This window comes from Drosophila gunungcola, unplaced genomic scaffold (assembly GCF_025200985.1).
Source record: "Drosophila gunungcola strain Sukarami unplaced genomic scaffold, Dgunungcola_SK_2 000001F, whole genome shotgun sequence".
Classification (NCBI taxonomy): domain Eukaryota; kingdom Metazoa; phylum Arthropoda; class Insecta; order Diptera; family Drosophilidae; genus Drosophila; species Drosophila gunungcola.
The window spans coordinates 7,336,994-7,363,931 of record NW_026453197.1 but is presented as its reverse complement, the minus strand read 5'-3'; the positions used below and the strand labels follow the sequence as shown (position 1 = coordinate 7,363,931).

The window sequence follows — 26,938 nt, the reverse complement described above, 5'->3', positions numbered from 1 at the left end:
ATAAATAAATTATTTTTACAGCTCCTGGCGGTAACTTATATCATAATAATTGATGATTAGTAGATTGAATTTAGGAAAGTTCGACTGTGCTACCAAAATACTCTCACCTGTCGCTCTCTATTAAAACATCCATCTCGTTCCTCTCTCTAGCAAAAACACAAACAAATACAAGACATTTCCACATTTAAGTAGTTTTATTTAATTACATTAATTGCATTACAAAATGGTATAGGGATACGATTTTTTTCGCTCAATTTTTAAAATTAACATTGCAGTGTTGGATTTCGCTTAGAATACAAAAAGTAACGGTAACTTAACAGTGGTTACATAATAACTGTTGCCATCCTAGTTTTTGTTGTAGTATTTTACTTGATTCTCGTAATTAGCAGATTGCTTATTGTTCATGAATATGGCAATTAAAATGGCCGCGCAGAGGAATCTGAAAATAAATGTAAAAATTAAAATATTTTGTTATTGAAACAACCAAAACAATAAATTAACTTAAAAAGCTTTTTTATAGTAATTTTATTTTTATTTGTCATAAAATTTTTTTTTTAAATTCGAATGAAAGTTAAGACGTTTTTTTAATTTAGACTTAGTTAAAAAAGGTTCAAAAAGGAAAAAAAAAATGACATTAAACGTGTTTAAAAATATTTAAAAAATTTTGTTTAAATTTAATTTTTTTCTGATTAAAATTCGAATGGCAAATAAGTTTGTTTATTTCTAGGGCTAAGTTAAAAATCTTATTAATGAAAAAAATGTGTTTTAACAAAAATGGAATGCCTACCCTCTCGGATCTACGTATAACACTGCCTATAGTGCGAACTCCGCTCTTTGATGTGGATCAGGTGCTCGTTGAGCACCTTGTTCAAGGGACCAATTGCATCCTTGAGCTCGTTCAGCTGCTGGTTCTTGTTATTGTAGACGGTCTGCAGATCGTTTAGATCCTTCAGCTTGGCGTTGGTGTCGACGGTTAGTTTGGAGGCCCTCTGGAGGAGCTGCTTGGCCCGTTCCCTGGCGTTCTCGGAGCGATTTGCTCGGTCGGTGAGGGTCTGATTGGTGGCACTGGTGGCCGACTGCAAATTGTTAGCCTCGCCGCGGGCACGCATGGCCTCCAGTTTGACGCGACCCGCCTCCTTGGTAATCTCCTTGGCATCCCGATCATTCTTAACGATATTATTCTGCAGGCGCTGAACTTTCTTGGCCAGTTCCTCAACCTGCTGGGCGGTATTATTGGCTGGTGCTTCGGCGGAATCCGTTTCCTCATCGATCTTCTCCAGATCCTGGCCGGCCAGCTCAATATTGCTGTTGGCCTGTTGAATTGCAGCCTGCGCCTTTTCCTGGGACTCATCTGCCGCAGCCAGACTTTCCACCACCGAATTCGCAGAGTCCAGTATTTTATTGGCCTTCTCCTTGGTGGCATTGGCAGTACTCTGCAGATTATTGACCCTGTCCAAATCGGGTCTGGTCCTGTAGATAATGGACTCGACATTCTTCAGGGATGACACGGCCTCATTGATCTGGGCTCCCAATGACTCAATCTCCTTGGGTTCCAGTTTCAGATCCAACTCCAGAGTATCCTGTGCCAACTGCTTGCTCTCTGCTGGGGAAGCTGTCTTGTTCTCCTGGAAATTAGTGACGGCAGTGAAAAGGTTTTCAGCCAACTTGATGTTTTCGTTGGTTTGATTCAGATAACGCTCGGATTGTTCGAAACCCCGCTTGGCCTTCTCATAGGCCTCGGAGGCATTCAATTTGGCCTGGGTAAGAGCCCTTATGGTTTGATCCGCCTGATCTTTCTTGTTGGTAATGGCCGCCTCAGCGTCCTTGGCCACTTTGAGTGCCTCCTCCGAATGGGTTTTGGCGCCATGTTCGCAGGAAAGGAAACCTCCGCAATGGCCGCAACCAGCTCCTCCGCACAAGCTGTCGCAGGGATCGCCTTCCTTGCCGCAAACCTGCTTGTTCAGTTGGGGAACTTGAGAGGTCAGAGACGTCAACTCCGCGCGATAATCCGCAATGGATTTGTCGTTCTTAGCCAATCCCTCCGTCTCGGCTTGGATCTTGTTGGACAGCGTTTCCACTCTCTTGCAATTTCTATCCGTATTGGAGGCCAACTCATTGGCCTCCTCCTTGAGGGTCGATAAATTGCTAACCCTTTCGTAGGCGTGCCGTGTGAGGTTCAAAGCTCCTTCGATATTCGATTCCTGCAGCTGAATGCCGTTTTCCTTGAGTTCCTTGGACAGTTGTTGCACCAACCGGGAGTGGTTTTGCAGACCCTCGAGCTCAACACCCGATAAACTCAGCGAATTGTATATGTCATCGAGATTTCTTTCGGTTTCGCTTAATCTACCATGGGATGCCTGTAGTTGCTGCTTGAGCTCATTGGTTTCCGAATCCAGTTTCTCAATGTCCACCAGACTAACTGAGGTGTTCTGCAGCAGATTTCTGATGTGCTGCAATTTCTTGTCCAGTTCACTGAACTCGGACGTATAGGCTCCTGTGGCGCCCACTTGCTTGATTTCCTTGGCCCGTCGAATGGTGGCTGTCGTTGAATCCTCCAGAGCGGTCAAGATCAAATCCCAGTTGTTGAAGCATTCGCCACAGGGTGAGCAATGCGGGAATTGTCCAATATAGCCCCTGGCGCACTCATTACACTTGTAGCCACCGATTCCCTCGTGGCAGACACAATGACCAGTCTCCCGGTCACACTGATAGTCAGCGGATCCGTATTGATCGCACTCGCAGGGCTGGCACTTCTCGTTGGGATTGCCCCAGTAGTGAGCCTGACACTGATTGCAAGCCCTGCCTCCGAATCCGGGCTTACATTGGCATTGTCCGTCATACGAGTTGCACTGCTCGTGCAGAGCTCCAATGGGATCGCAGTTGCAGCCCTCACATCCCTCGCCAGAGGCTATCTTCCAGTGATTCTCGGCACACTTATCGCATCGCTGACCCTCTACATTCGGCAAGCAAGGACACTGACCCGTGTAGCGATCACAGTGAGCTATCGTATTATTCGTTCCGAGGAAGTCGCAGTCACACTGCTGGCAATTCTGTTGCAGTGCATCCCCGAAGAATCCATCCTTGCAGAGTTCACAGTGATCGCCAGTCGTCTGATACAGGCACTTCAGGCAAGCGCCCGTCTGGCGATCGCAGTTACCGGTGTCATAGAGATCGACATTGTTGCTGCACTCACACTTGGAGCAAGTGCCACCGTTGTCCGGTATTCCGAAGTAGTTATCCGCACAGATCTCGCAACGGGAGCCGGAGTATCCTTCCTGGCAGTGGCACAGCATGTTGTTGTTTCGCGTGTCCAAGAAGCAGCCATCCGCATGGGCCATTCCACTGGCCAACGTCTCCGGGCAGCGACATGGTCGGCATCCAATCTCGCTGCCAAACAGGGGATTTCCATAGTAGCCGTCCAGACAACTGTCGCAGCTGAAGCCCGTGGTCGAGTCCTGGCGGTAAATAGAGAATACGTTTGAATTAGCTTAACCATTTAAAGTTAAAATAAGAAATACCACGAATATGTATGCCATTTTAGTTAAAATTATTTTTAAACTTGGAATTGCTACTAAGATATTGGTTCTGATATTATTTAAGTCGATGATTTAAAACCCAAAAATTATTTTGTGAGTTTAAATAGATGTTAGCCAAGATTTTTAAACTTGATTTGAGTGATAGGGCTAAAGCAGCTATGTAACATAAAACAGATGAGTTCCAAATGGTACACAAATACGAAAACAACATTAGTTTTGGTTTCTAATTTCCAGAGACCATAATAATATGTAAAATGTTTTTTCCTTGACTTGCTCACCTGACAATCCAGACAGGTTCCGTGGATGGGATCACACAGCGCCGCATGGCCATTGCACTGACAAGCCTGGCAATTGGGGAAGTTCCAATATCCCGGCTGGCACTGGTTACACTCCCTGCCATAGGTACTCGGCACACACTGGCACTGACCGGTGATCAGATCGCAGTTGTTGTCCTTCGATCCGGTGCTGTCACAATCGCAGGCTTTGCATCCCTCCGGACCGAATCCGTAGGTGCCCGGGGCACACTGATCGCACTGCCGGCCCACCACATTCGGCTTACATTGGCAGAATCCTCCATTGGACTCGCACACCTTGCTCAACGATCCCGTGGGATTGCAATTGCACATGCTGGCTCCGTCGTGGACAAAGATGCTAACAATATTATCCAAGTCCTTACATCTCGGATCGGGCTTGTGATTCATATCGTACAAAGATGAATTGCAGTTGTATCTCTCATAGTCCTTCCTGCGAATGTCGGCCAGTTCGGAACCCGTGAAGATGGGCGTTACATCGATGCGTGGAATGAGAGTTAGGGAATCCACCAAGATCGTCGCTGTGGGACTGTCTGCATCGAGTCGCTTCCTCTCGAAATAAATTCGGAACTTATAAACCTTGCCGGCCTCCAGGCAAACATTATTCAAAGCCACCACCTGACGATTGCGATCGGGCAGCGAGAACGGTATCCTGGTCTCCGAGGAAGTGGCCGCAGCAACTTCTCCACACTCGCCATTGGGATCCACTTGATCGGGCCTCACCAGAGTGATATAGGCATCCTCCCAGTCTCCACGAGAAGTGCTCTGATAACGTATAACCACATCGTAGGGCATGGAGCGTGGAATATCGCCGACGGTGAAGACCAGTTCCGTGTTCTCTGGAACCCTGGTGAAGCCAGGACCCGTGAAACTACCATCCGGAGTTTCAGCCACCAGGCTGCAGTTTCCATTGGGACCATAGGAAATACATTCATCCACGACCTCCGCCTCATGAACTTCCGGTAGCAAGGGAATGAAGTAATTCTGTTTGGGCTGCGAACAAGATCTTCCTGTCATGTGAGGCCTGCACCGACATTGACCACTCAAAACATCGCAGTAATTATCGTAGGATCCTCCAGCATCGCAGTTACACAAGGTGCAACCCTCCGGTGATTCGGAAAGTCCATAGGTCTCCGGCATACATTGATTACAGTCCTTGCCCGTAACATACAGCTTACACCTGCACTCTCCCGTGCGCATAACGCATCCGGAATTGTTGAGAGTGCCTAGGATATTGCAAGTACACGGCTCACAGCCATCGGGATTGTCGGGCTGTAGATTCCAGTAGCCATCTTTGCACTCATTACAACGACGTCCCTTGACGAAGGCCTTGCAATGGCAGGCGCCTGCAACGGCTCCACTTTCCGGCTCGTTTACAGAGTCACAGATGCCATCATCCAACGAACCTTGAGGATCACAATCACAGGGCTGGCATACGTTTTCGGAATGGATTTCCTGCTCGGGATCGCGATAGAAAAACGGCATACACTCCTCGCAATGTTGTCCCTGGGTATTGTGCAAGCAATTGTCGCACACTCCGCCGGAAACAAATCCGGATGCGGTGAAGACAGCCTCATCGAAGTGACAGCTAACGGCGTGACCGTTACATTCGCATTTCTTGCAGGCATTTGTTTTCTTTCCAAAGGCCGGTTTCCACGGAAGATCGTTGTAGAAATCCTCGCACTCTTCACAGTTCATTCCCTTCGTGTTGTGCGTACACTCACATCGGCCATGTACCATGCCATCTTCATTGTCCGCCTGCGAGAAGGCGGGATCCAATGGTAGACACTGGGAGGCGTGGCCGTAACAGGAACAGGATCCTCGAACCACCATATTAGAGATGCCATAGTAGTACTTCTCCTCGTTCTCCACCCTGCTGTCCAAGAGATTATCACCCAGCTTGTGCAGCTTGGTCATCTGAATTCGGAGATTTGTTATCTTCAGTTGATTCTGCACATGCTCCGCATAGGGATCCGTCACATTGATGTTCGGTGGCAGCACCCTAAAGATCACTTCACCATTTCTTGAAGGCTCCACATGGGAGTATCTTGAAGTGCACATAACGTCGGTGATGTTCACCAACACGGTGGGCACTCCCGGGAAGGATTCTTTGCAGTCGTAGGCGAAATATCTATAAACATGCCACGTATTTCCGAAATCGAAAGATCTCTCGATGTACATGGCCGCGGGTCGGAAGGTGGTAAATGTGATGATTAAATGGGTAAAGTGGAACTCCGCCTCCAGATCTAATTGAATGGTGGCGTTTTCCTTGCCATTCTCCGACTGCCACCAGGTGGGTAGATTGGTTCCAGGCTTGGTTTTGTATATAACCTGTCCGATGCGATGGTTCTTATAGGGATCCTGCTTGGTCTCCTCCCGCGTGTCGCAAAGGAAGCACTTCTTGTCCTGCAAATGGGACAGGATGCAGAATCTCTCCGGCGAATGCAGACCACAGGTGGAACTGGCCGTTAGGCGGTTCTCCCTTCCGATTAGGAGATTACCCGTAGCCGGGTAGCAGGAGGATCTCTCGCAAGGATGCGTCTTGACATATTTGTTTAGTGGATATTTGGTCCGATCCTGCCGCCTGCCTTGCTGAGGCGGTCTCTGGGAATCCACTGAGCCCAACTGGCTGCCGAGCAGGCCGAGCACAATGACCACGATAAGCCGCAGCTCCAACATCTCGAACTGGCTCTCTGTTGTTGGGGTCGCGTTCCACTGGGGCACTTCCGGCCGGGACTTTAATCAGTTGCTTTTCTTTTCGTTCGTTTTTGTGGGGATCTCTTACAGCTAGCCACGTGATCCTCGGTAGAAAGATCTATAAAAATTAATTTATAGTGTTAAAGCTCATTGCTTGAATGTTCTAAAAAGATTTGGTGAAACAATTAACGATCGAATTTTCAATACAATAATAACATACACATATATAATTTCTTATCTATTTTTTTTTTTGATTTTATTTAAATAATTTTTATTGATTTTTTTAAATAAAATATTATTTTGAAATATGTACATTGTGGTTCATTACTTTTTTCAAAATAAACCTTAACGAGTTTCACCAACTTTTTTTAGAATTTAAAATAAAAACAGCACTTTCGCACTTACTTCTCCACTGCTTCTCTTCTTCCTTTTCCTTCTCCAAAATTGTTATTCATTCATGCTGTTAGTTTTTAACAAAACCAGTAGCTGTAAGAAGAAACAAAGAATTTCTTTATTAGTTATATTCTTTCGGTTCCAATTTTATTCACAAAATAAACTTCTCGTTTTTGCCCTCACTCTGAACTGCTTGCTTATCAACCGAGATGCTCTAATTTTCTACACAACAAAAACACAAAACACAGATTTATTTTCGTCTCGTACCATTAAAACAAGGCATCCGAGCCCAACGAGTCTTACGCACAAACTGAGGCGCAGACCGAATCTTGAACTGAAACTGAATGGATCCTATTCGTATTATCACTCCGAGTAGTCGGAGCTATATTGCGATAATGGTGAAGCTTAATCCGTTGTTGCCTGGTGCGTATAATTGTTATTTTATCAGTGTTTAGTTACAGTTTCAGAGAGTCTCGTACAAAATACTCATCACGAATTTGAATTCTAATTTGCTTTTATTGAGAGCGCTGAGAAATCGTTTTCTCTACTCTTTGAATGGTGATAATAATAATCTGTTTATATTTTTTAAGTTTTAACTTTACAGTAGGCATTAAAAACTATTCACTTTATTTAAGAAAAACAAGAACAATATATTTGCAAAACTTATTAAACCAAACTTTAAGTAATAGCTAAACCCAAATTCATATATTAATAGGACTTCTCAAAACCAAAACTGAAGCTTTGACTTTTTTTTAGTTCTTATCAGAGGATCCCGGAGGGACCACACGAAACAAAAATCGAAAACTGTGCTAAGAGATAACCCTCCAAGCGCCGCCGGCCAATCCAAACTCAACTTCTAGACCCAAACATAGAGCGGCTAAAAATACATATTTCATAATTTTGAACTGCCCCGATAAGAGTTCGTTCACAGATACTTTTTCTTGGGAACTCTACGTTGGGAACTCGACTCCAGTCTGGATTTAATTACTTTGAGTGTGTTTAAATTATTTTGTTTGCTATTTGTGGATTGGTTAATTTCGATTTCGTTCGTTTTGCCGCCGAGGAAACTGGCAAATAAACAAATAAGCAAAGAACAAAACGTAAATTTACCAGGCATACAAAGCACATCTACTGTATGAGTTTGTATATGTGGGTAAATAATGGAGCAGCAGTGGAGCGCTCCACGATTCTCGACTTTGTTGGGTGTGTATCTAAGTGTAGTGGTCTGTATGTATTTTCTGTATTCGTACATGTCTTTGGATGACTATGGCCAGTTCATAAAAATTTGCTTATACAATTACCTGGCTCATGTTTTCTTAGTTTCGCCGGGAGATGATGTTTATATTTCCAATTTTATCAAGACGCGTTGACTTCTACTTACTTGACCACACAAATACAAATTCGATTGCATACAGTGATCACTGAAAAAACGTATTTTAAAATGGCAGTTTCTTTTAATTAAAACCCGGTCATATGTAACCATATCTTTACAAACTCGGGTACATTATACAACACTTCATAAATCCAAAACCCGGTTTAGTGCACATTTTAATGAAAAACTCTTTTATACTAACCCAGCCTCAATTCTAAAATAACTTAAATACTTTGCGAGTGACCACTGTATGCTTATACTGTAGACATATGCACCATTCCACCGTCAACCCCAGCCCCGAATTTCAATTCTCAGTCTGGAGCACACATGTTGTGGAAGTCTAACGTCTAAATATGAGATCAGCCTGCGATAGTCCGGCTATAATTAGACCACACCGACTAAATCCTTTCCACCCACAGACCGCAATCCAATCTAGATAAATTAATTCGTCGGCTGCACATCTGCTTCAAGGCGACAGGCCCAGCTCACATTTTAATTAGCCAGTCCCATTGTCGCTGATGTAAAGAAAATCAGCTTGGCAATGCACTTTTTAAGTCCACATGCAGTCGTCGCCTTATGGCATCATGTTTCTATATGTTCGGGTATGTATGCTTAATCTACAAAAATGCTCTAGCCAAGTAATTGTACAATGTACATTTATAGTTTTTCTTTGCTTTATGAGACATAAAGTCATATTTGGAAAGATAAGAAATTAGGGATCTTGCGATGTGCTCTTTACGTTAAAATAATTCCAATATTTTATAGGTTTGAATTCGCTTATTAATTAATGGGAAACTGAAATTTATGAATGTTGGCTTAAAAGAACATTAAAAAAACAGACTTTGTAGAACTATGAACATAATAATTATTCCAAATTTATTTTTGTAAAAAATTCCCGAAGGAATTTTAAGTATTGGCTTTAGGCCGTTTGATTTATACTTAAAAATTAAATAACACTCCATTTAAAAATAAAACTTAAGAACGTTACAAGAAATTGTTTCGAAATTTAGAAAACGAGGGGCTTTAAACATAACCATTAGCTTACTCCAAAACATACTATTCAAAGTATATGATTTTGAATTAAATTTTAACACAATGTGATTTTTAGTCTTTTCGACTTTTCGGGAGTTATCTCAAGTTTTGTGCACACATAAACAGGGAATCGATAAAAAAGCGGCAGTATGCCACAACAACAACAACAACAATATCGGCAGCGGATGCGAAGGAGGAGAAATAGAAGTACGCAAGCAACAACAAAAACAGGCCACAAGATAAACCTCAAGAAAGAGACAGGGAGGAGCGAGCAAGACAGGGAGACTGCAGCTGTTGAAAACTGCGTAAAAACTCCGCGTGGATCCAAAAACTCCATAATTGATAAACCGTTCTTAAAGATTTTTTAACTTACCGGAATCTTTTTTTCAGCTACGGACTATGAATCTATTCCAAGAGGGGAAGTTTCAAAAGATGACTTTTCTGTTATACAGACAAAACAACAAACACACGTCTTGGGTGTTTTTATTTTTGTTGATACGGCAAACACTTTTCGACTTCTTTTTATAAACTCCACTCCACACGGTACACTCACACACACGCACGCGACGGAGAAGATATTTTCCAAGACAATTGGAAAGAAAATTCCAAGAGTTGGGGCGGAAAGGGATCCAACTCTCGATCCGGTGCCGACTCCGAAAAACGTCCGATCGCGAGAAGTCCACAAGAGAGAATGAGTTTTGTATCGCAGCGGAGGATGAAAACAAACTTTATACCTTATACCCCAGCAATCTCAGTCCCAGCAACAAGTGATCGCGACGAGAGCGAGAGCGCGTTGGTGTGTATACCCTTGCAGACGCAATACAAGTATTTCAGTGAGAAGTTTGCAACCTAGTAAAGTTTTGGTTTTGAAAATATTATAACTTTGCTGTTTTTCAATTGATTTAACTATACTTCCATACATGGTAGTGGTTTATTATTTCAGAACTACGGTTTTAAGTTTACTAAAATCGGACAACGATGTCACTTAGCTGCAATTGGAACGATCGAATAATTTAGAGGAAAAATAGGCTATAGGCATACATATATATTTTTGCTTTACAGAACATTTAATTTTTGGAGTAGCTTGAAGGGTATATACACATCGGCTTGCTTTCTTTCTTGTTCAACATGCATTGTTGTATACCTACATAAATATTAACATAAAAATGCATTTAACAGAGGTATAACTAACAGAGATATAACATTGGAAGTGTATCTTTCAAATATGTATTTTGGTACTGCCCTCATTACGACAAAGTTTATTAAATCGTTTAAATTGATATAATGAATTGGGAAAGTGATAATATCCTGATCCCCAACATTCCGTCCTACAACGTCTCTGATTTAATTTTAAATTGTTTCCCGCCAAGATTTTAGAAATTGCACGGAATAAATCATCGACCAAATATCGCATTTAAAAATTCCGGTTGTGAACGGTCTTAACCAACTGATTAATTTTTGGCACGCCAAAATCTTAAGGATTTGGGTATTAAATTGGTCTTTTAGAAACTCAAACTCATCGTCTTGAGATTTCCACGAGTAAATGTTACATGTACCAATATGAAATTGAATTAACGGACACCAAACAATAATATGACCGTCTGTTTCGAAGACCAAAATCCTTTAGTGCAAAATATAACGGAAAATACCAAAAGGTATATTCGAACCAACTATCGATATCTAGTTGTAATTGCCAGCTCTCAAAAAATGGGGAGCATCGCGCTCATAACGCTCCCAAATTCCAACAGCTCCAGTCGTTCCAACTGAGCTCCACTCAAAGTATCCAAAAATACATAAATCGCCGGGAAAAAATATAAAACCCAATGGTTCAAAAAACTAGTGCAATTATAATGTTTTGGAGTTAACTTGTATAAAAGCTTTTTCTCGGTCGCTGATGTGTTTATTTATTTCTTTTTCGTTACGATATTTAAATAAAAGAAAAGTGTAAAAGCTCGCGTTGAGAATGTTGTTAACTTAACATACGAGACAGACAAATACAAAATTCGATGTGGAATATTCGTTGACAAAATTTTCGAAAACAGTACAAAAAAATAAAAAATAATATCCTATAAAAAGTGTTAATTTAATCAAAATTGTATAGTGTTATGCAGAGTGTGGTGTGGGTGTTCCTAGCTGGTGCTGCTGTTGCTACTTTGCTTCTCTTTTCTCCCGATTCGTCAATATCCATCCAACAATAATAACTTAGGTGAGTCTTTTTTTTATCCCCCAAGTGTTCCCTCGTTGAATACTTTCTTCAGCCACGTACCAACAAAAACTGTGTAACTGTAACGACTGTCCCGCTCTCTCTCCCCTTTCCTCTTTCCGCCTTTTATCGTAGTGCCACGAAAATAGTCCAGAAATTTTTATCCAAAAACTTGATTACGCAGTACATAGTACATATTGTTATTTTTTTGATTTCTATGAGTTTTTAGTAGCAAAAATACCAAGAGAGCGTCAGAGCGGGACGCCCATACAAAAGCCGCCAAAGCACAAGTGTGTGAGAGAGAGAAAGAGCAGCTTTTAAAGAGAGTCAGCGCATGCGCGTGAACAAGTGGGTGGGTGGGGGCGGTAAAGGGGAGGGGTGCAGGTGAATGCTGTTGCCGTTGTGTTGTTGTGGTATGCGAGCGCGGCAAAATCTTTAAACACCGCGCTTCCAATTTCCAACTAACTAACTTGGCTAAAAACGAAACAACTACTGACGTTGCTTTTTATTTATAAACCACCTTTTGCTGTCATTCTAGGTGACGTCATTTAAAAAACTTGTTTGTTTGCCCATTGTTTTTTTAATGCCCAACCAGAGCCTAGCCCAGATCTATAGGTTTCTATTTCCAACTGGAAGATGAGAAGGTTGCTTTCTATCGTATTTTATGTTTACTTTTTTTATATACAGCTCGGAAGCAGATAAGCCCGAATATATGTATGTATGTACATATGTATGTTTGTTTGCACATATGATTGTAGATATGCGTGTGTTTGATATGTGTTTTGTGTCGTCGCGTGGGAGCTATAGTGGCTGGAATTGTCAACTCCAAATGTCATGAATGGGGAGAGAGAGATAAGGGCAATAATCCCGCTATATTTAGCAATGATCTGCGATTCATATTAGAAAGAGAGTGGTGAGCGTAGGAAAGAGACAGAAATGGAATGGTGGAGACATCACAATCAGTTCACAGTTAGAATTGTATATTTCCCTGGCGATCGACACTAGAGGGCGCCACCACAACACTCAAGAACAGGGGTGACCAATAAAACTAATGTTTAAAATTGACTTTAAAAAAAAGTATTACTTTTTTTACCCTTACACCTACCCTTTTCAATTTTCGTTTAGAAATAACTAAATTTGGAGAAGTACAAGGCGTATTAGATGTGTAGATCGTATTGACATGAGGGCCCAAAGCAAATTAGATTACTCTAGTTACCGTCCTTGTGAGATACCCATTTTCGATAAGGATTTAACACGAACGAAATTACGCCCAGAGACTCCAAGTATACTAATCCGCACTCCTTTGCCTTTCTTGATGGTCCGACTTGCCCTATATCCTAATATCTTCAGCTATTTTCGTTTCCGTTCGCCCAGGCCCGCCCAATGTCATGCGATATACCCCTACACCTTACACATACACCTCGTACACCTCGTACACCTTTGGCGCCCCGATAGGAATCTAAGTTTGGATCTGGCCCGGGCCAAACTCTTTAGTCGACATGCAAATGTGCCATAAAAAGCGCTCGACGTCTTCTTGACTTTTCAACTTTAAAGCCAGGAAGAGGAAATGCATAAAGCACAGCCAGAGGGGCATTTGGGGGGATAAAAGGGACTAACTTTAGTCTTAGCTCAAGTCCGAAATTCTGCAAAGGCACGCCAACCGCTGCTTAGTTGTAAATGGAAACGGTTGCGAATTTGCATAAAATCGAATATTTACATGTGTTCCGAAGCATGCATATATAGGTGTGATAGTGTGTGCGTAACATTTTTGATGATAGGTCAACATCGTAAACCCTCCGAGGGTCCCAGACCCATAAAATACATTTTGCGTTATGCGGGCAAATTAGGGAACGCCTCTGGAATGGAAAATTTGGTAAGGGATTAAGGGATTTACTTAATATATTGACTAGCAGGTATTTATGGCTTTTAAGATAAGTAATGTAATTGTTTTCATAACTTGTGGGCGGCCTAGCTTATCTGATAGGTTCTTATTAATAAATTATGGGAAAGAAATTTTTGTGAAATATTAAATATTAATTGTTTTACAAAATTCAAAATACTGCGTTTTAAACAAGACATTCTAAAACAAGATTTCAGTGCACTAAACTCGATGAAGATTATGTCATGTGTACATCCTTTTGTTATCCATAGATTTGCATAGGGACGTGACTTTCTTAGAATTTTCCACAACTCCCCGTAAGAGTGTTGTCCATTCGAGTTCCCTTCTGGGCTCAGCGTTTTCCTTTTACTTTTCCATTGTTTATTGGACTGCGGATACCAGCCCAACTGACGACTTGATAGAATGAGTGCCTGACTGATGGCATTATGCATATTGATATGAACGCCATCACCTACATTTGGCTAGGGCAGGAAAAGTGGAGCAAATAAGGCAGAGAATTGTGCTTAGGGGGAAAAATGGGGAAAAGCGAGCAGGGTGGAGACACTCATAAAGTTGGTAACAGTGACGAACATAACACATGTTTCCACTCAATAAATACGTAGACGTACAAAAGACGCTATATGTACTTGTTGGTACGGACGGATGGTTGGATGGTTGGATGGCTGTATGGCTTTATGTAGAACACCCTTTGCGGAAAACATCATTTACTTCCATCCAATTAAGGCAAAGTCAGGTTTTGCGTGCAAGTCGGTGTGGGCGCATTTGTTGCCAACAATCGGACAGAAGTAATCATTTAAATAAAATGATATTGTATAGGTGCTTGGACTTTGACATGCCCTGTGTTTTCAAACTTTTAATGATCCGTAAAGTTTCAGAAAAACACAATTTTTGTAGATTACTTAAATATATCATAAATATTTTAAAAATTAAATTCAAAATAAAGTTCATACAGTCACGCATTCCTATTAATAGTATACAATTGTATAATTAAATGTATTAATTTATTAAATTAAACATTAGTTAAACATTATTTTGCCATTTTAAAAAGTAAAACTTTTAATAAATCAAATTATTATCTAAAACTTTTTGAATTTTAACTAAAGTTCAGTTCCTATATATTTAATACTAATAGGTATGCCAATAACAAACAGTACAAATTAAATTTGTTAATAAGCAATAACATGCGGAAGCTTTAAGCCCAGTATGTGTGGGCTAGACAGAATTGATTTAAGACGCCTGACGAGAGTTTTACCGCTGCCCGAAGATATCACAGCTATAATAAATGTATATTTTTTAATGTTTTTGCAGTCGCCAAACAGTCGTCGTCGTCGTTTTCTCCGTGCTCCCGTGTTTCCGTAGCCTGGTTGTCTGCCATGATGTTGGACGATGACAACTCGGATCTGTTGGTCTGTGCATCTGAGATGCAGGAAGGTGAGGGCTCAACGAACTTTAAACGGTCCGACATTGAGTGACGTGGATTATTCTATTCTGTTTGCAGACCGTTTATATTTTGTGGCCTTCAAGAAGAACATCAAGCCAAAGAACACGATAAATACGCACTACTTTAGCATCGATGAGGAGTTTATCTACGAGAATTTCTACAACGATTTTGGGCCTTTGAACATCTGCATGTTGTACAGATACTGCATGAAACTGAACACTAAGCTGAACGCCAAGTGCCATGCCAACAAAAAGATAGTCCACTACACCTCTATGAATCCGGCCAAGCGACTCAATGCGGCCTACCTGATTGGTTCGTATGCAGTAAGTGCTCTACGACTTGGCAATGTCATTGTTTAATAATGGGTTTTTGAAATTGTTAACCACCCATTTATAATTACTCATTTTTGCATACCTCAATTGACAAAATCTAGAGAAGAAACTTCCTTTTCTGTAATGGTTAACCATTTCAAGGCCTTGCTAACTAATCGAAAGTAAACTCAAACTAATCGTTTTTACTTATTTAGATCATCTACCTAAACAAAACGCCCCAGGAGGCGTATCGGCCGCTGGTCGCTGGCGAGATTCCCCCCTACACGCGATTCTGTGATGCCAGCTACGGACCCAGCAATTTCAAGATTTCACTGCTGGATTGCCTGAATGCTGTGCACAAGGGTTTGCAGGCGGGATTCTTCAATTTCAACGACTTCGATGCTGAGGAATACGAGCAATTCGAGCGCGTGGAGAATGGTGATTTCAACTGGATCGTGCCGCAGAAGTTTATAGCGTTTTGCGGACCTCATCAGAAGAGCAAGACATTGCCGAATGGTTATCCGTGCCATGCACCCGAACGCTACTTTAGTTATTTTCGGGAAAACAATGTCACGACCGTGATTCGGCTGAATGCCAAAGTCTATCATGCTTCCTCCTTTGAGAACGCTGGCTTCGATCACAAGGATCTGTTTTTCATCGATGGCAGTACGCCAAGTGATGCCATAATGAAGAAGTTCCTCTCCATCTGCGAAACGACCAAGGGAGCAATTGCAGTCCATTGTAAAGCGGGCTTGGGACGCACGGGCAGCCTGATAGGAGCGTACATTATGAAGCACTACGGGTTCACTGCCCTCGAGTCGATTGCCTGGTTGAGGCTCTGCCGACCGGGCTCGGTCATAGGCCATCAACAGCAGTGGATGGAGGAGTAAGTCATTTCATGAGAGTGTTATTTTTATAACTAAGAATCTCCTAATCTTTATTTTTTAGCAAACAAAGCTGGCTGTGGTCGGAGGGCGAACGAATGCGCCGGCGCACTACACTCCCCATTCTTCGGCACACGTATGGGATCAACAGCCTGGAGCTGAAAACCAAACTGGGCTCAGTTGCCTCCGATTCAGCGGAGCACGTGGATCTGCTTCTGACCCGCGTGAAAGGAATTTCCCAACGCGTGGATACGATGCACTTGCACGACCAGGACAACTTGGATGCTGCTTGTGTAGATCCAACGGATGAGGAGATCAACGAACAGCAGCGATTGGAGCGGGACGAGCGAGCCCTGTACCAATCCACAGAGGATCCCAATTGCAACGGAAGCGATGACAACGATACGGACACAATCAGTGCACCAGCGGAGCAGCCGCTGTCCTCCGGCTATACAATATCCACACGTCGCAGGAAATCGCCATCGGGCGCAAATAAACCCACAGTTATAGCCACATCCCTGAGGCGTCTGGTTAATCCTAATGCCAATCGAAGTGGATTGAGTACTGCTTCTGGAGTTTATCCCGCCGCCGAGGTGGCCAGCTGCACGGAGAAGAAGTTGCGCAAGCCAAGTGTAAACGTCTTCGAGGCAGCGCGTCACACCATTGCCTCCACCGTCAGGATGACGCAAACGGCGCTGGAGAAGAAGCAGGCGCAGACGCAGGGCGACAAGCTGAACCAGATTAAGGCGCTGAGGAGGCACCACTCGCGATCAGTCAACGTGAACAGCAACAGGTGGGTCATCTGATTTACAAATACCCTTAGATGTCACTTTGTTTTAAAACAGCTTTGATAAAAAATATTTTAAATTAAAAGAAAAGCTTGCAAAGGCAGGGCACTTCTTCCATTCTTTTTTTTTTTTTAATTTAAAATAAATACTACAACAACTTAGAAATGTCTAATATAAATAAAAAGTGTCTATACATATAAAACTGAATTGATCTTACTTAAATTGAATACTTTTTCCATTGATTATAAATAACTTAAAGAATTTAGAATTTTTTAACCAACTTTTCAAATAAATTTTGTGTTAATTAGCTGAAAAAATAATTGAAAACAGTCTAAAATATATTTTAAAGCTGAACAAATCTAGAGCATCTGAGGAAAATGTTTTTATTGTTTCTCACTTACATTTGATTTTTTATCCATATTTATAGCGAGCAGGAATCGAATGTGCGGCATACGAGAGCTCGATCTCAGCCCTTCCGGAATAATAACAACGGAGTGGTGGGGAATCCAGCGATGGCAACTATGAGGGCGGGACAACCCACTTCCTCCTGTTTGCCAACAAGCACAGCGGCAGAAGCACTTTTAGCCAATAATCTCAACAACAACAACAACAACAATGGCAGCGGTATCGGGACAAGCAGCAATAACAACAACAACAACAACAATAATCTAAGCAATTCCCTAAATAACTTTAACAACAACAACAATACCACTAACAATATTTTGGCCAGTTCAGGGAGCAGTCGCACCCGAAGTCTGGCGATATATAGCAAAAGGTAAGTACAGGATAATGCCCCTCGAATCCCAGAACAATCTTGAGCTCGAAAACTCCTCGGAAAATATTATCGTTTTGTTGAACATGTATTGGTTTTGATTTCGTTCCGTGTGCGTCTCTGCTTTTTTCAATTAATTGTACTAGATTACATTTTCGTTGCTTTCCAGAACACTATCTTTTTCCTTTACCCAAACTTCCCTGTAAATATTTATAGATTTTTAGTATATTTGTATATTGTCGAACTTTTTTCAGTCGAATTGGATTCTTAAAACACTTTTTTGTGCTTAATTAAACAAATATTTTACGTTTTGGAGATAAAGATATATTAATAAATTCATAATTTTTTGCAAATAACGTTAATGTTAGTCAGATATAAAAATTTGCCATTCAGTTGTATTTACATACAAAAACTGTTTTTCGATTTTAAAAGTTCGACTTGTCTTAGTGCCCCATACCTATGTTATTTGCACCAAACTAACCCAATAAGTTTATCTTACACTACTCCACACTAACCAAATAACAATAATAATTTATTTTACTTTAGCTGCTAATATAGGTTTAAAGAAAATTATTGTTTGTACTTAGCATTTTGCATTTCTGTTTATGTGCATGCCAAAATTAAAAAATTATTCATTTTGTTGCGCAAAAACAATAATAATAAACATTCAACTATCAAAATTATACCAAAAGCTTGAGAAATTTATTTGCAATATTTTGTCTTTGTCTTGGCCTTGTTTTTGTAGCTTTTGTTTTTAAAGTATATTTGCTATATTTTGGTTATATCCTTGCAGAGTTCGTTATTGGATAAGTAGTTATACAATATTACAAATTTTTTAAAAACTGAAAATTTAACAACCAATTAATTTTAAAAATCTTGACTCTGCAAAGATATATACGTCTTCGGTTTTCGAAGCTATCCAGCCCCCTTAAGTCCTTTTTTTAGTAAGACTGTGTTTTGGGACTCACACTGAACACGTAACCCGTACACCATCTCTCTTCTTCTCTTCTCTCGTCCTTTTCTCCCTGTCTCCCTTGGCTTCTGGTTCCCCTGCTCCATCCTTAGAATGGAACTGAAGCACTTGCGAAAGGCGGAACAGCAGCATCAGCAGCAGGTGCAGGTGCAGGTGCAGGTGCATCAGGAGCCACCGATGCTGCCGGTGGAAAAGCAGCTTCTCCGGCCATATGCCACCATTAACGAGAGTAAGATACCCGTGGTGTCCGGTGGCAATGGTGGTGGTGGTGGTGGTGCCGGCAGCTCGGCCACCATTCCACCCACTAGGGGCAGTGCCGCGCGCACCTCCCATCACCACATGACCCTCCGGGGAAGATCCCGGATCCGTTACCAGCGACCCAATGCCGGTGAACCGGCTCCGGCAGCGGCCCAAACCCAACCGTGCACGGTGGCCACGGCTCGTTACTATCGGGACGTATCGGCCATACCCACAATGGGTGTTCTGGGTGGTGGTGGCGGTGGTGGTGGTGCTGCTGCCGGTGGGTCGTCCTCTTCTTCTGCTGCCTCCTTTAACATTGCCACACGCTCCGCATCCGCCACGCTCGATCTCAACTCCAATCCGTTGCCGAAAACCAAGTTAACCAGCCTCAACAATAATCCAACAATTACCACACCTCCTTCCTCCTCCAATCCCGCAGACACAAGCCGTCTTAGTGGGCGTGGCAGTGCCGAATTGCAGGCGATCATCGAGCACGGCCTGGTAGCGGCGGCGGCGGCGGCGGCCGGTTCGGCCAAGCGGAACAAGCGATCGCTGAGCTCCACGCGACTGGACAAGGACAAGAGCGACGAGTACAACACGAAGCTGTTGAGGAAGACAGCGGCCGCCGCGGCAGCAGCGGCGTCCACAGCGGCGGCCTCATCGGGAGCAACTGCAGCAACGGCAGCCACCAGCGGTTCCATCCATCCATCGCACGTCCACTCCTCCGCCAGCAGCAACATGAACAACAATTGCAAGTACAACAGCTGCAGCAGCAGCAACAGCGGCAGCTTCAAGCTTTCCCGTCGCCTATTTGGGGAATCGGGATCCTCGGCCTCGACTTCCGCCTCGAATTCGGGGATTCCCACGCCCACGGCACCGCCATCCTCCAGTCAATGGCACCAGCACCAGCACCAGCAGCAGCACCAGCATCAGCATCAGCACCTGGCTCGCGGCGTCAGTCGAGTGTCCAGCGAAAGGGATCGGGATCGGGAGCGACAGCAGCCTCTGGATCACCAGCAATCAAATTTAAAACTGCGGAAGAAGATCAGCTACTGAGCACAGTTATCCCTGCTCTCGCATTAGTTTTGTAGATATTTTTTGGACTAGTAAATTGTTCGTTGCTCATCAAGACAACCACGATTTCTTACGGGAGTGGCAAATGCAATGCTTCTTTTGTTAACTATTTCAATGCAATCAAATTTGATGATTGATTAGAACAAATTTAATTTAGTTTTAAGCATTATCTCATTTATATTCTTACATTTTTGTAGGCAATTTTTTGAAATTGTTATGTAAGCCCTATCAAAATTGTTATATTAAATTGGCTAAGAATGTGTAAAAAATTCTTTTCCATTTTTCAAGTAAGTAGGGTCTAATTCAAAGGTCGGTTTTGGCTATTTTACAAAAGTGGTATATACACTAGACATATAGAAATTTGGAATAATATTTTACTTTTAAATAATAAAAAAATGTTAAATTATAAGATACAAATTTTGCTTAAATTTGCATATAATTTGATTTGTTCCTTGACCATTTAAAATGATTCTGCGGAATTTATAAAGGGGTCACACATTGTATTTATTTAACATAATAATAATTTAACAAAAAGAAAATAGTTACTTTTAGTACCATTAATATTACAGCTTTTATTCCTATAAAAATGTTAATTTTGTATAAAAAACAATCAAAATCATTTTTTTGTTTAGTGGGTAGAGTTACCAACGACAATTGAATTGAAGCTATTGTAAAATTGTAATAAAATCTTTTTTAAATATGTACAATCAATTTGGAAACCATACTTTTTAGTCAACTATTTCAATTATTTAAATATAACTGAAAATTGTAAAGAAAAAGTACACCAAAAAAGAATTATAGACTCCTCAATGGAATTACAATACAAGCAAATGAATTTGACCAGTTTTAAATTACGGGGAATCACCAATCTCGAAATTTGGTTAAAGTGCCATTTTTTTTACACCTTCCCTTTTAAGCGAGTCGCAACGCTTTAATCTATTTTGCCTTATTATTGTTGTACTAAGTTTACCAGAAGACCTTGAATAAATCACTTTCATGTTTTACACCCTCATAATTGATTGGGAGATTGTATTACCCAAATAGATCGTAAGTTACAAACAAATATGTGCATTATCTGAACTTGTTTAGTGTGTAAATACGAGACAGTTTACTTGTTTGTAAGCCTACCTAGTTAAAAATAAATGTTATATACATATGTTTATTAAAAGTTATATAAGGATTAGATCAGCATTGTGCCGAAGTATTGTATTATCTGGTCGTAGACCTGGCTTTCCAGAGCCACAAAGACAACGTCAAAGTCACAATTCAGTTCGACACTCAGCAGGGGCTCCATTGATTTCGATTCAAGGTGCTAATGGAGGGTGTGATCTTCAAGGAGCTGAGAAGGCTCAGAGCCTTGTCCTTGGAGCTGACGTATTCATCGGAGCCGATGACCTCAAAGGCAGCTTGCTTGAGTGCTGGATAGAAGTTCTTGAAGTAGTTATGGCGATCGCAGAGGCGCAAACCCGTGTTGTCGACGCTTCCGGCGTCTGTGAGCTCCCTATACGTGTTGAACTTCTTTCGGCGCTCCGCCTCCAGATCCTCGAGAGTATCGTCCACTTCGGGACCTCCTGCCGCCGGCTTAGTGCTCACCACCTGCATTTTATCCGGACGCAAGTTCTCGGCTTCGTTGGAGATCACGGCCAGCATTTCGATGGCCGCTCGCTGGCGGGCATCCTTTTTCTTATCCGACTTCCCGTAGCGAACTATGGAGGCCACGGAGCAGCGGGCCACGAACTCCGGGGCATTCGGAGTGCCACTCTGCTGCACAATCTCAATGGTGGGCAGTGGCATGTCGTGGCGCACGCAGTAATCGCGCAGCTCCTTCAGCATGTCCCGATTCAGATTGGTCAGCTCCTCGCACAGATCGGCCACCGAACTGGATTCACACTCCTCCAGCAAGCCACTCACGCCGGGAAGCTTCCGGATTTTACGCAGGATGTTGGCAGCAGCCAAATGCTTGGCATCGCGTTTGGAGCGACCTTTAAATTTTAGCAATATATGTATATACATTACGAAATACAAAATCTACATGTTGGGTTTCATTTTACCATTTCCATAGGCTTCGATCTCCATCAGAACTACTTTACAAACATATCCTCCGTCTTCGCCGTCAATAAAATCATATGTTGGTGGAACGTTCTTGGACTTGGCACAGAATTCCTGTAGACAGGAGACGGCTGACTTATTGTCCATATCCTTTCTCTTTCGGCAGATATTTCACAAAATATATATATGTATGAATTATCTCAAGTGGCAGCAGTAGCTGCATTTTTAAATAGAGATGACAGCGATACTCACGAACCGGCCCAATCACGAGAACAAGAATAAAAGTCACAGTTTTCTTGTAATAGAGATTTGAATAAATCAAAGATATTTTTAAAAAATTATAACTTGTAGAAAGCCAACCGTATAACTTTAGACAGAAAATAGTTAATCAATATTAATGACAATACAAAAAAGAACGAACAAAAGAACCTTAAAAAAAATGTACTTTTAACAACACCTAATTTGAAAACTAAAATAAAAGAGAAAAAATAAGAAAATTTAATAAATTTAAAAATATAACAAATTTTTGGATTCGGATTGTGTATCAACTTACCCGTTTAAATCTAAGACATGGAAACAAAAGTCATTAGCTGAGAGGCCTTTAATAGAATGGCGTATAGAAACCATATTAAAACACAATTGCACATCAGGCTGTACAAGATCATAAACATTTTTGTGGTGCAACTGTTCATTTTGTTATCACTTTCAAACTTCAACGTGTGAATTGTTATACATATTTCGTACACGTCACGTTGACACGAGTTGGCATCCCCGAAAGTCAAGGCAACCCTGTTGCTGAGTGTATGGAATTAACAAGTGTTGCTGCCAGCGATGAACAAAAGTCACTGGGTCGAGTAACTATTTAGGAGGTTGTTTCGAAGAAATTAAAGCAAAGTTATAGGTATATTCGGGTTCTGTGAGTGCATAAATAACGCTTTGGCTTATTTTTAACATAATATATGAACAATATATCAACATTTATATGTTACTCGCTTTTTAGAGTTGGAGCTTAGGTAACCTCAGTAAACTGTGACTTTAAAATATCTGCTACTACCGACCGCCCCGTGATCCATGCTCATCACTGGCCACAGGTCAGAATCAAACGGAGACGAGTTTTTGATCAACTGCGGAACGTTTACTGCGTTTCATAATCAATACTTCTCTGCTGGCTGGCCAAACACCGAACTAAAACAGCTGGGAAAAGCAAACAACAACAGAGCAAATTAAACCAAATCAAATGTCAAGTTCGGTATAAAAAGAATATAAGAAAATCCCAGGAAGTGAGGCAGTGAGACACAGTGGCTGCGAAAAATTGTGCCCGCTAGCGCAGCAGCGAAAACCCGTGGCCATTAATTAGCGATAGAAAGTTCTCCGATTTCCGGGGTCAACGAGATATGGAGGAGACCGCCTCACCCGCCGCCTCCCCAGCCGCCGCCACAGCCGCTGGCTGCGATGCTGCCGCCCGTGAAAAAACGCCAGACTCGCCAATCTCCGCCAGCGGCTCCAGTGTCCGGCTGTTGATTAAGTCATCCAACCAACAGTACGAGGATCTCAATGTGGACTCCGATCTCTGCTGGACGGTCCAGCGGCTGAAGAAGCAGCTGTCCCTGGTCTATCCTGGCAAACCGGTGGGTTCTCCATAATAATCTACATTTAAGAGCTCCTTATCTTATCGAGAAGTTTGTTATTGTTTATCATCTTCACTTAGCATACGTACGTACAATGTACATACATACACACATACATATGTAGGTATTCCTGTGGGCTATTTGCGTCTTAGTCGCAAGTACACGTCAGTAGATTGCCTCTATAAATTAATGGCTCTCGTCATGCACTTGCGTCATGCACTTGGCCTATACTGAATCGATGGCTTGGAAATGGGATTATATTCGTTACGGTTGGGAGTTGATAAGGTTTTTTTTTGGATACAAAACCTCATAACAATAAGATATCTTTACGAAAAATAAGCTCAGGTCATTTGTCTTATTGTTTACGTCCGACGTGTTAATATCCCACCTTATACAAAGTAAATAAACAGGAATTTTGAGTCGTTTAATTCATTTCAATAAAGCAGTAATTTAATAAAGGTGGTTTTACATTAATAAATAAATAGACATATGTATTTAGGCGTGAACTACAATTTCTGATGTACATATCGATTTAAATTATGATTTATTTTCACAGAAAATCCAAGATCAAAAGCTGATTTACTCTGGAAAACTATTGGACGACTCTCAAAAGATATCGGAGGTGATACGCAGCTATAAAGATGTCTACCAGCAGCACCACATCTTTCATTTGGTGTGTGCCACCAAGCAAGTAATAACGCCGCCAGCCAAAACAATCCCTGTGCCGCCAAAGGATGCAGTGCCGGCGCCGCAGGATGCCAGCGGGAATGCCAATGAGCTACGACAACGTCATCCCACACAACAGCAACCGACTCAACAGGCCGGTGCTGCGTTTCCCATGGCAGGTGACATTGGTTCAGCCAATCCTTGGGCGCTTTTCTGGCAACAAAATCAGGCGGCAGCCGCTTTAGCTAGTGCCAATGCCAATCCTCAAGCGATTTTCCAGCAGCAGGCGCTGATGTACAACGCTTGGATGCAGCAGGTCTACGCTCAGTACATGCAGCAGTACGCACTTCGGTAAGTGGGGATTATAAGGATGCCACATGTCATTTGATACTTCTTCGACAGAATTTGAACCTTAATTCTCTATTTATTAATCTTGCCAGTTTACTTTTAATTTTTATAACTTCCCGAAGAATTTTAGCATTTGAAGAACTACACTAAACTAAACGATTTTCCTAAAATTAGTGGTTAGTTAAAAAAGGCTAAAACCATACAAAATGAGCAAAATAAATAAATTACTTCACTTATTTTAGTCATTTAACATTTAGGGTCATTTAAAATACCGAATTCCAATTAAAATGTAGTTTTAAAATTTGTTTATTTACTTAATATTCTTAATCTTTTAATTTGTACAAAACAACACGTACTAGCAGAGCCCAAAATATTTTTGCTTATCAGACTTGCCTTTATATAAATTTATTTGGGGTTTACGATTACAGTCAAATATTTAAATTTATTTTTAGAATGATTTCAAAAAATTTGGCATGGGAAATTTTCCTATTCCCAAAATAAGTGCATTATTTAGAAAACATTTTGTATGCAAGCATTTATTAAACTCCTCTTATTTACAGTTCTACGCTGCCTGGCTCGAACGGATCTGTTTTGCCGCCGCTGCCTCAAGTTCCGCTGATTGCTGCAAGAAATTTCGCGGATGCACAACCAGTGGCAGGAGCAGTTGCTGCCCCACCGGCACAGGCACCACCTGCCCCTCAGATAAATGGGGCGCCACTTAACAGACCAAATTTCCCCAACATCCAGGAGGAGCCCGAAATGCGCGACTGGTTGGACAGTTTCTTTAGCTTTACACGATTGGCAATTTTCGTGACTGTTCTGTACTTTAACTCCTCGCCGATGCGTTGCTTGCTGGTGGTGCTTATCGCAGGAGCGATTTATCTGTAAGTAAATGATTTTATTCTATGAAGTTAAGATGCATTTTTAACTGACTTTGTTATTTAATCAAAGCTGTCAATTGTAAGTCGTTTTTGTTGGCATTTAAATAATGTTTTATATGTTTTGAAATAAGGTTACATTAATATATATTTGTAAGTTATTTGTTCAGTAAGTATTTGTTAAAACCTATGCAATTAAATACATTTATAATACTTATTTTAATTAGTTCCCACTAACTCCTTTTTTCATATTTTCTAGGTACCACATTGGTGTCCTCCGTCGTCGCCGTGAACGCAACAATAACAACATCAACCGTAATAATAACGCTGACGATGCGGCCGCCTTTGCTGCAGTGCAGCAAATTCAGCGGATGATGGATGCCGCTGTGGAGCGGGAGAATAACGATCCCCAAGCGGCCAATGAGCCTGGCGCAGTGCCAGCAGCAGGTCCTGCTGATGCTGCTGCTGGACAGGACTGCAGTCGATGCACCCGCTGCTGCTGCTCCCGTACCAGCATCCGCTGCTAATCCGGACTCGGCTGATCTTTCCGCTGAAGCCGTTGCCGTGGAACCACCAAATGCCAATAACTCTGTGATTTCCGTTGTGCGCACCTTTGTCATCACCTTCTTCACATCGCTGTTGCCCGAGGCGCCGGCGCTGTAGAGGATCGATCCTTGGGATCTGCAGTGGAGCCCGGTGGGTCATCAGCTAACCAGCTTTACGGCTTTCCTCTTTCTAACCACCCCTAATTAAAATGTTATTCCGTTTTCCTTTCGGTTTTGCATACCTGAAAATGTAGCAAAAACACCCATTTGTTTTACTAGCTGTAATAATTATGTTTATTTATTTTTCGTGCATGAGACGAGCTACGATTTCGTGGCCGCTGCTCCAGTAGATCGTAGAATCTTAGATAACTAAGAAAGTAAACTGTTTTTGATGTGAATAGTAAAATGATTACAATCTGCACTGAATTCAGTGCCAGAGACGAACCTATGAAACCAAGATGCAATTAATAATAAATCATATGCTTTAACACCAAAAAATCATATTGTAAAGTGGTGTTTACAAGGTGCAATTCTTGCTAGAAAAACAACATTGATCGTTTTATAAATTATTTTTAAGCCAAGAAAATAATTAACCACAAAATAAACTTAAGAATACCACTAGACTGTTATTTTGGATGATTTTCAAATCATTGAATTCGTTTTTATAAAAATTAATTTAAAATGTATAAGTTGTGAATTATGATTTGAAATATAATTGTTTAGAACTTTTATTTTTAATAAAAATGTATAAAATATTCAAACCATAATTACATTATCTTTGTTACTTTCTGAGCACATTTAAATTTGATTTATATGTTTAATGCAAAAATTTTAATTTAAATAAATATTGATTGACATATTGTATGCTCTGAATAGTTAGTATTTGACTTAAAGCCT

General features: G+C 41.5%; 4 protein-coding genes across 8 annotated transcripts; 2 read left to right on the top strand and 2 right to left on the bottom strand.

Annotated features, from left to right (window-relative positions):
- Nucleotides 1–166: 166 nt before the first annotated feature.
- Nucleotides 167–10,047, bottom strand: LOC128263429 (laminin subunit beta-1). Of its 3 annotated transcripts, none has more exons than XM_052998474.1 (5): nt 9,715–10,047; nt 6,938–7,030; nt 3,815–6,648; nt 788–3,455; nt 167–439 (listed from the first exon to the last, which is right to left on the bottom strand). In XM_052998474.1, exons 3-4 carry the CDS (start codon nt 6,524–6,526, stop codon nt 798–800), a joined length of 5,370 nt encoding a protein of 1,789 aa, XP_052854434.1. In that variant the 5' UTR covers nt 6,527–6,648; nt 6,938–7,030; nt 9,715–10,047; the 3' UTR covers nt 167–439; nt 788–797. The 3 variants fall into 3 exon arrangements, with proteins under 3 accessions (XP_052854434.1, XP_052854432.1, XP_052854433.1); XM_052998472.1 differs by having other exon boundaries at nt 3,815–6,662; nt 6,950–7,030; XM_052998473.1 differs by lacking the exon at nt 9,715–10,047 and adding an exon at nt 7,205–7,299 and having other exon boundaries at nt 3,815–6,662; nt 6,950–7,030.
- Nucleotides 10,048–11,048: 1,001 nt separating this feature from the next.
- On the top strand, nt 11,049–21,085 carry LOC128263432 (dual specificity protein phosphatase CDC14A). Of its 3 annotated transcripts, XM_052998478.1 has the most exons (8): nt 11,049–11,382; nt 11,443–11,547; nt 14,753–14,875; nt 14,943–15,208; nt 15,412–16,082; nt 16,145–16,873; nt 17,296–17,643; nt 18,706–21,085. In XM_052998478.1, exons 3-8 carry the CDS (start codon nt 14,818–14,820, stop codon nt 19,907–19,909), a joined length of 3,276 nt encoding a protein of 1,091 aa, XP_052854438.1. In that variant the 5' UTR covers nt 11,049–11,382; nt 11,443–11,547; nt 14,753–14,817; the 3' UTR covers nt 19,910–21,085. The 3 variants fall into 3 exon arrangements, with proteins under 3 accessions (XP_052854438.1, XP_052854437.1, XP_052854439.1); XM_052998477.1 differs by having other exon boundaries at nt 11,049–11,547; XM_052998479.1 differs by having other exon boundaries at nt 11,051–11,547; nt 19,293–19,453.
- Nucleotides 21,067–22,395, bottom strand: LOC128263443 (double-stranded RNA-binding protein Staufen homolog 1). Its single transcript, XM_052998496.1, is given in 3 exon segments — nt 21,067–21,238; nt 21,241–21,909; nt 21,979–22,395. Coding segments are annotated over 3 exon segments (945 nt in total). The 5' UTR covers nt 22,124–22,395; the 3' UTR covers nt 21,067–21,107.
- Nucleotides 22,396–23,040: 645 nt separating this feature from the next.
- Nucleotides 23,041–26,808, top strand: LOC128263438 (homocysteine-responsive endoplasmic reticulum-resident ubiquitin-like domain member 2 protein). The gene is given in 5 exon segments (XM_052998488.1): nt 23,041–23,604; nt 24,161–24,621; nt 25,179–25,502; nt 25,756–25,972; nt 25,974–26,808. Coding segments are annotated over 5 exon segments (1,422 nt in total). The 5' UTR covers nt 23,041–23,370; the 3' UTR covers nt 26,160–26,808.
- Nucleotides 26,809–26,938: the final 130 nt, after the last annotated feature.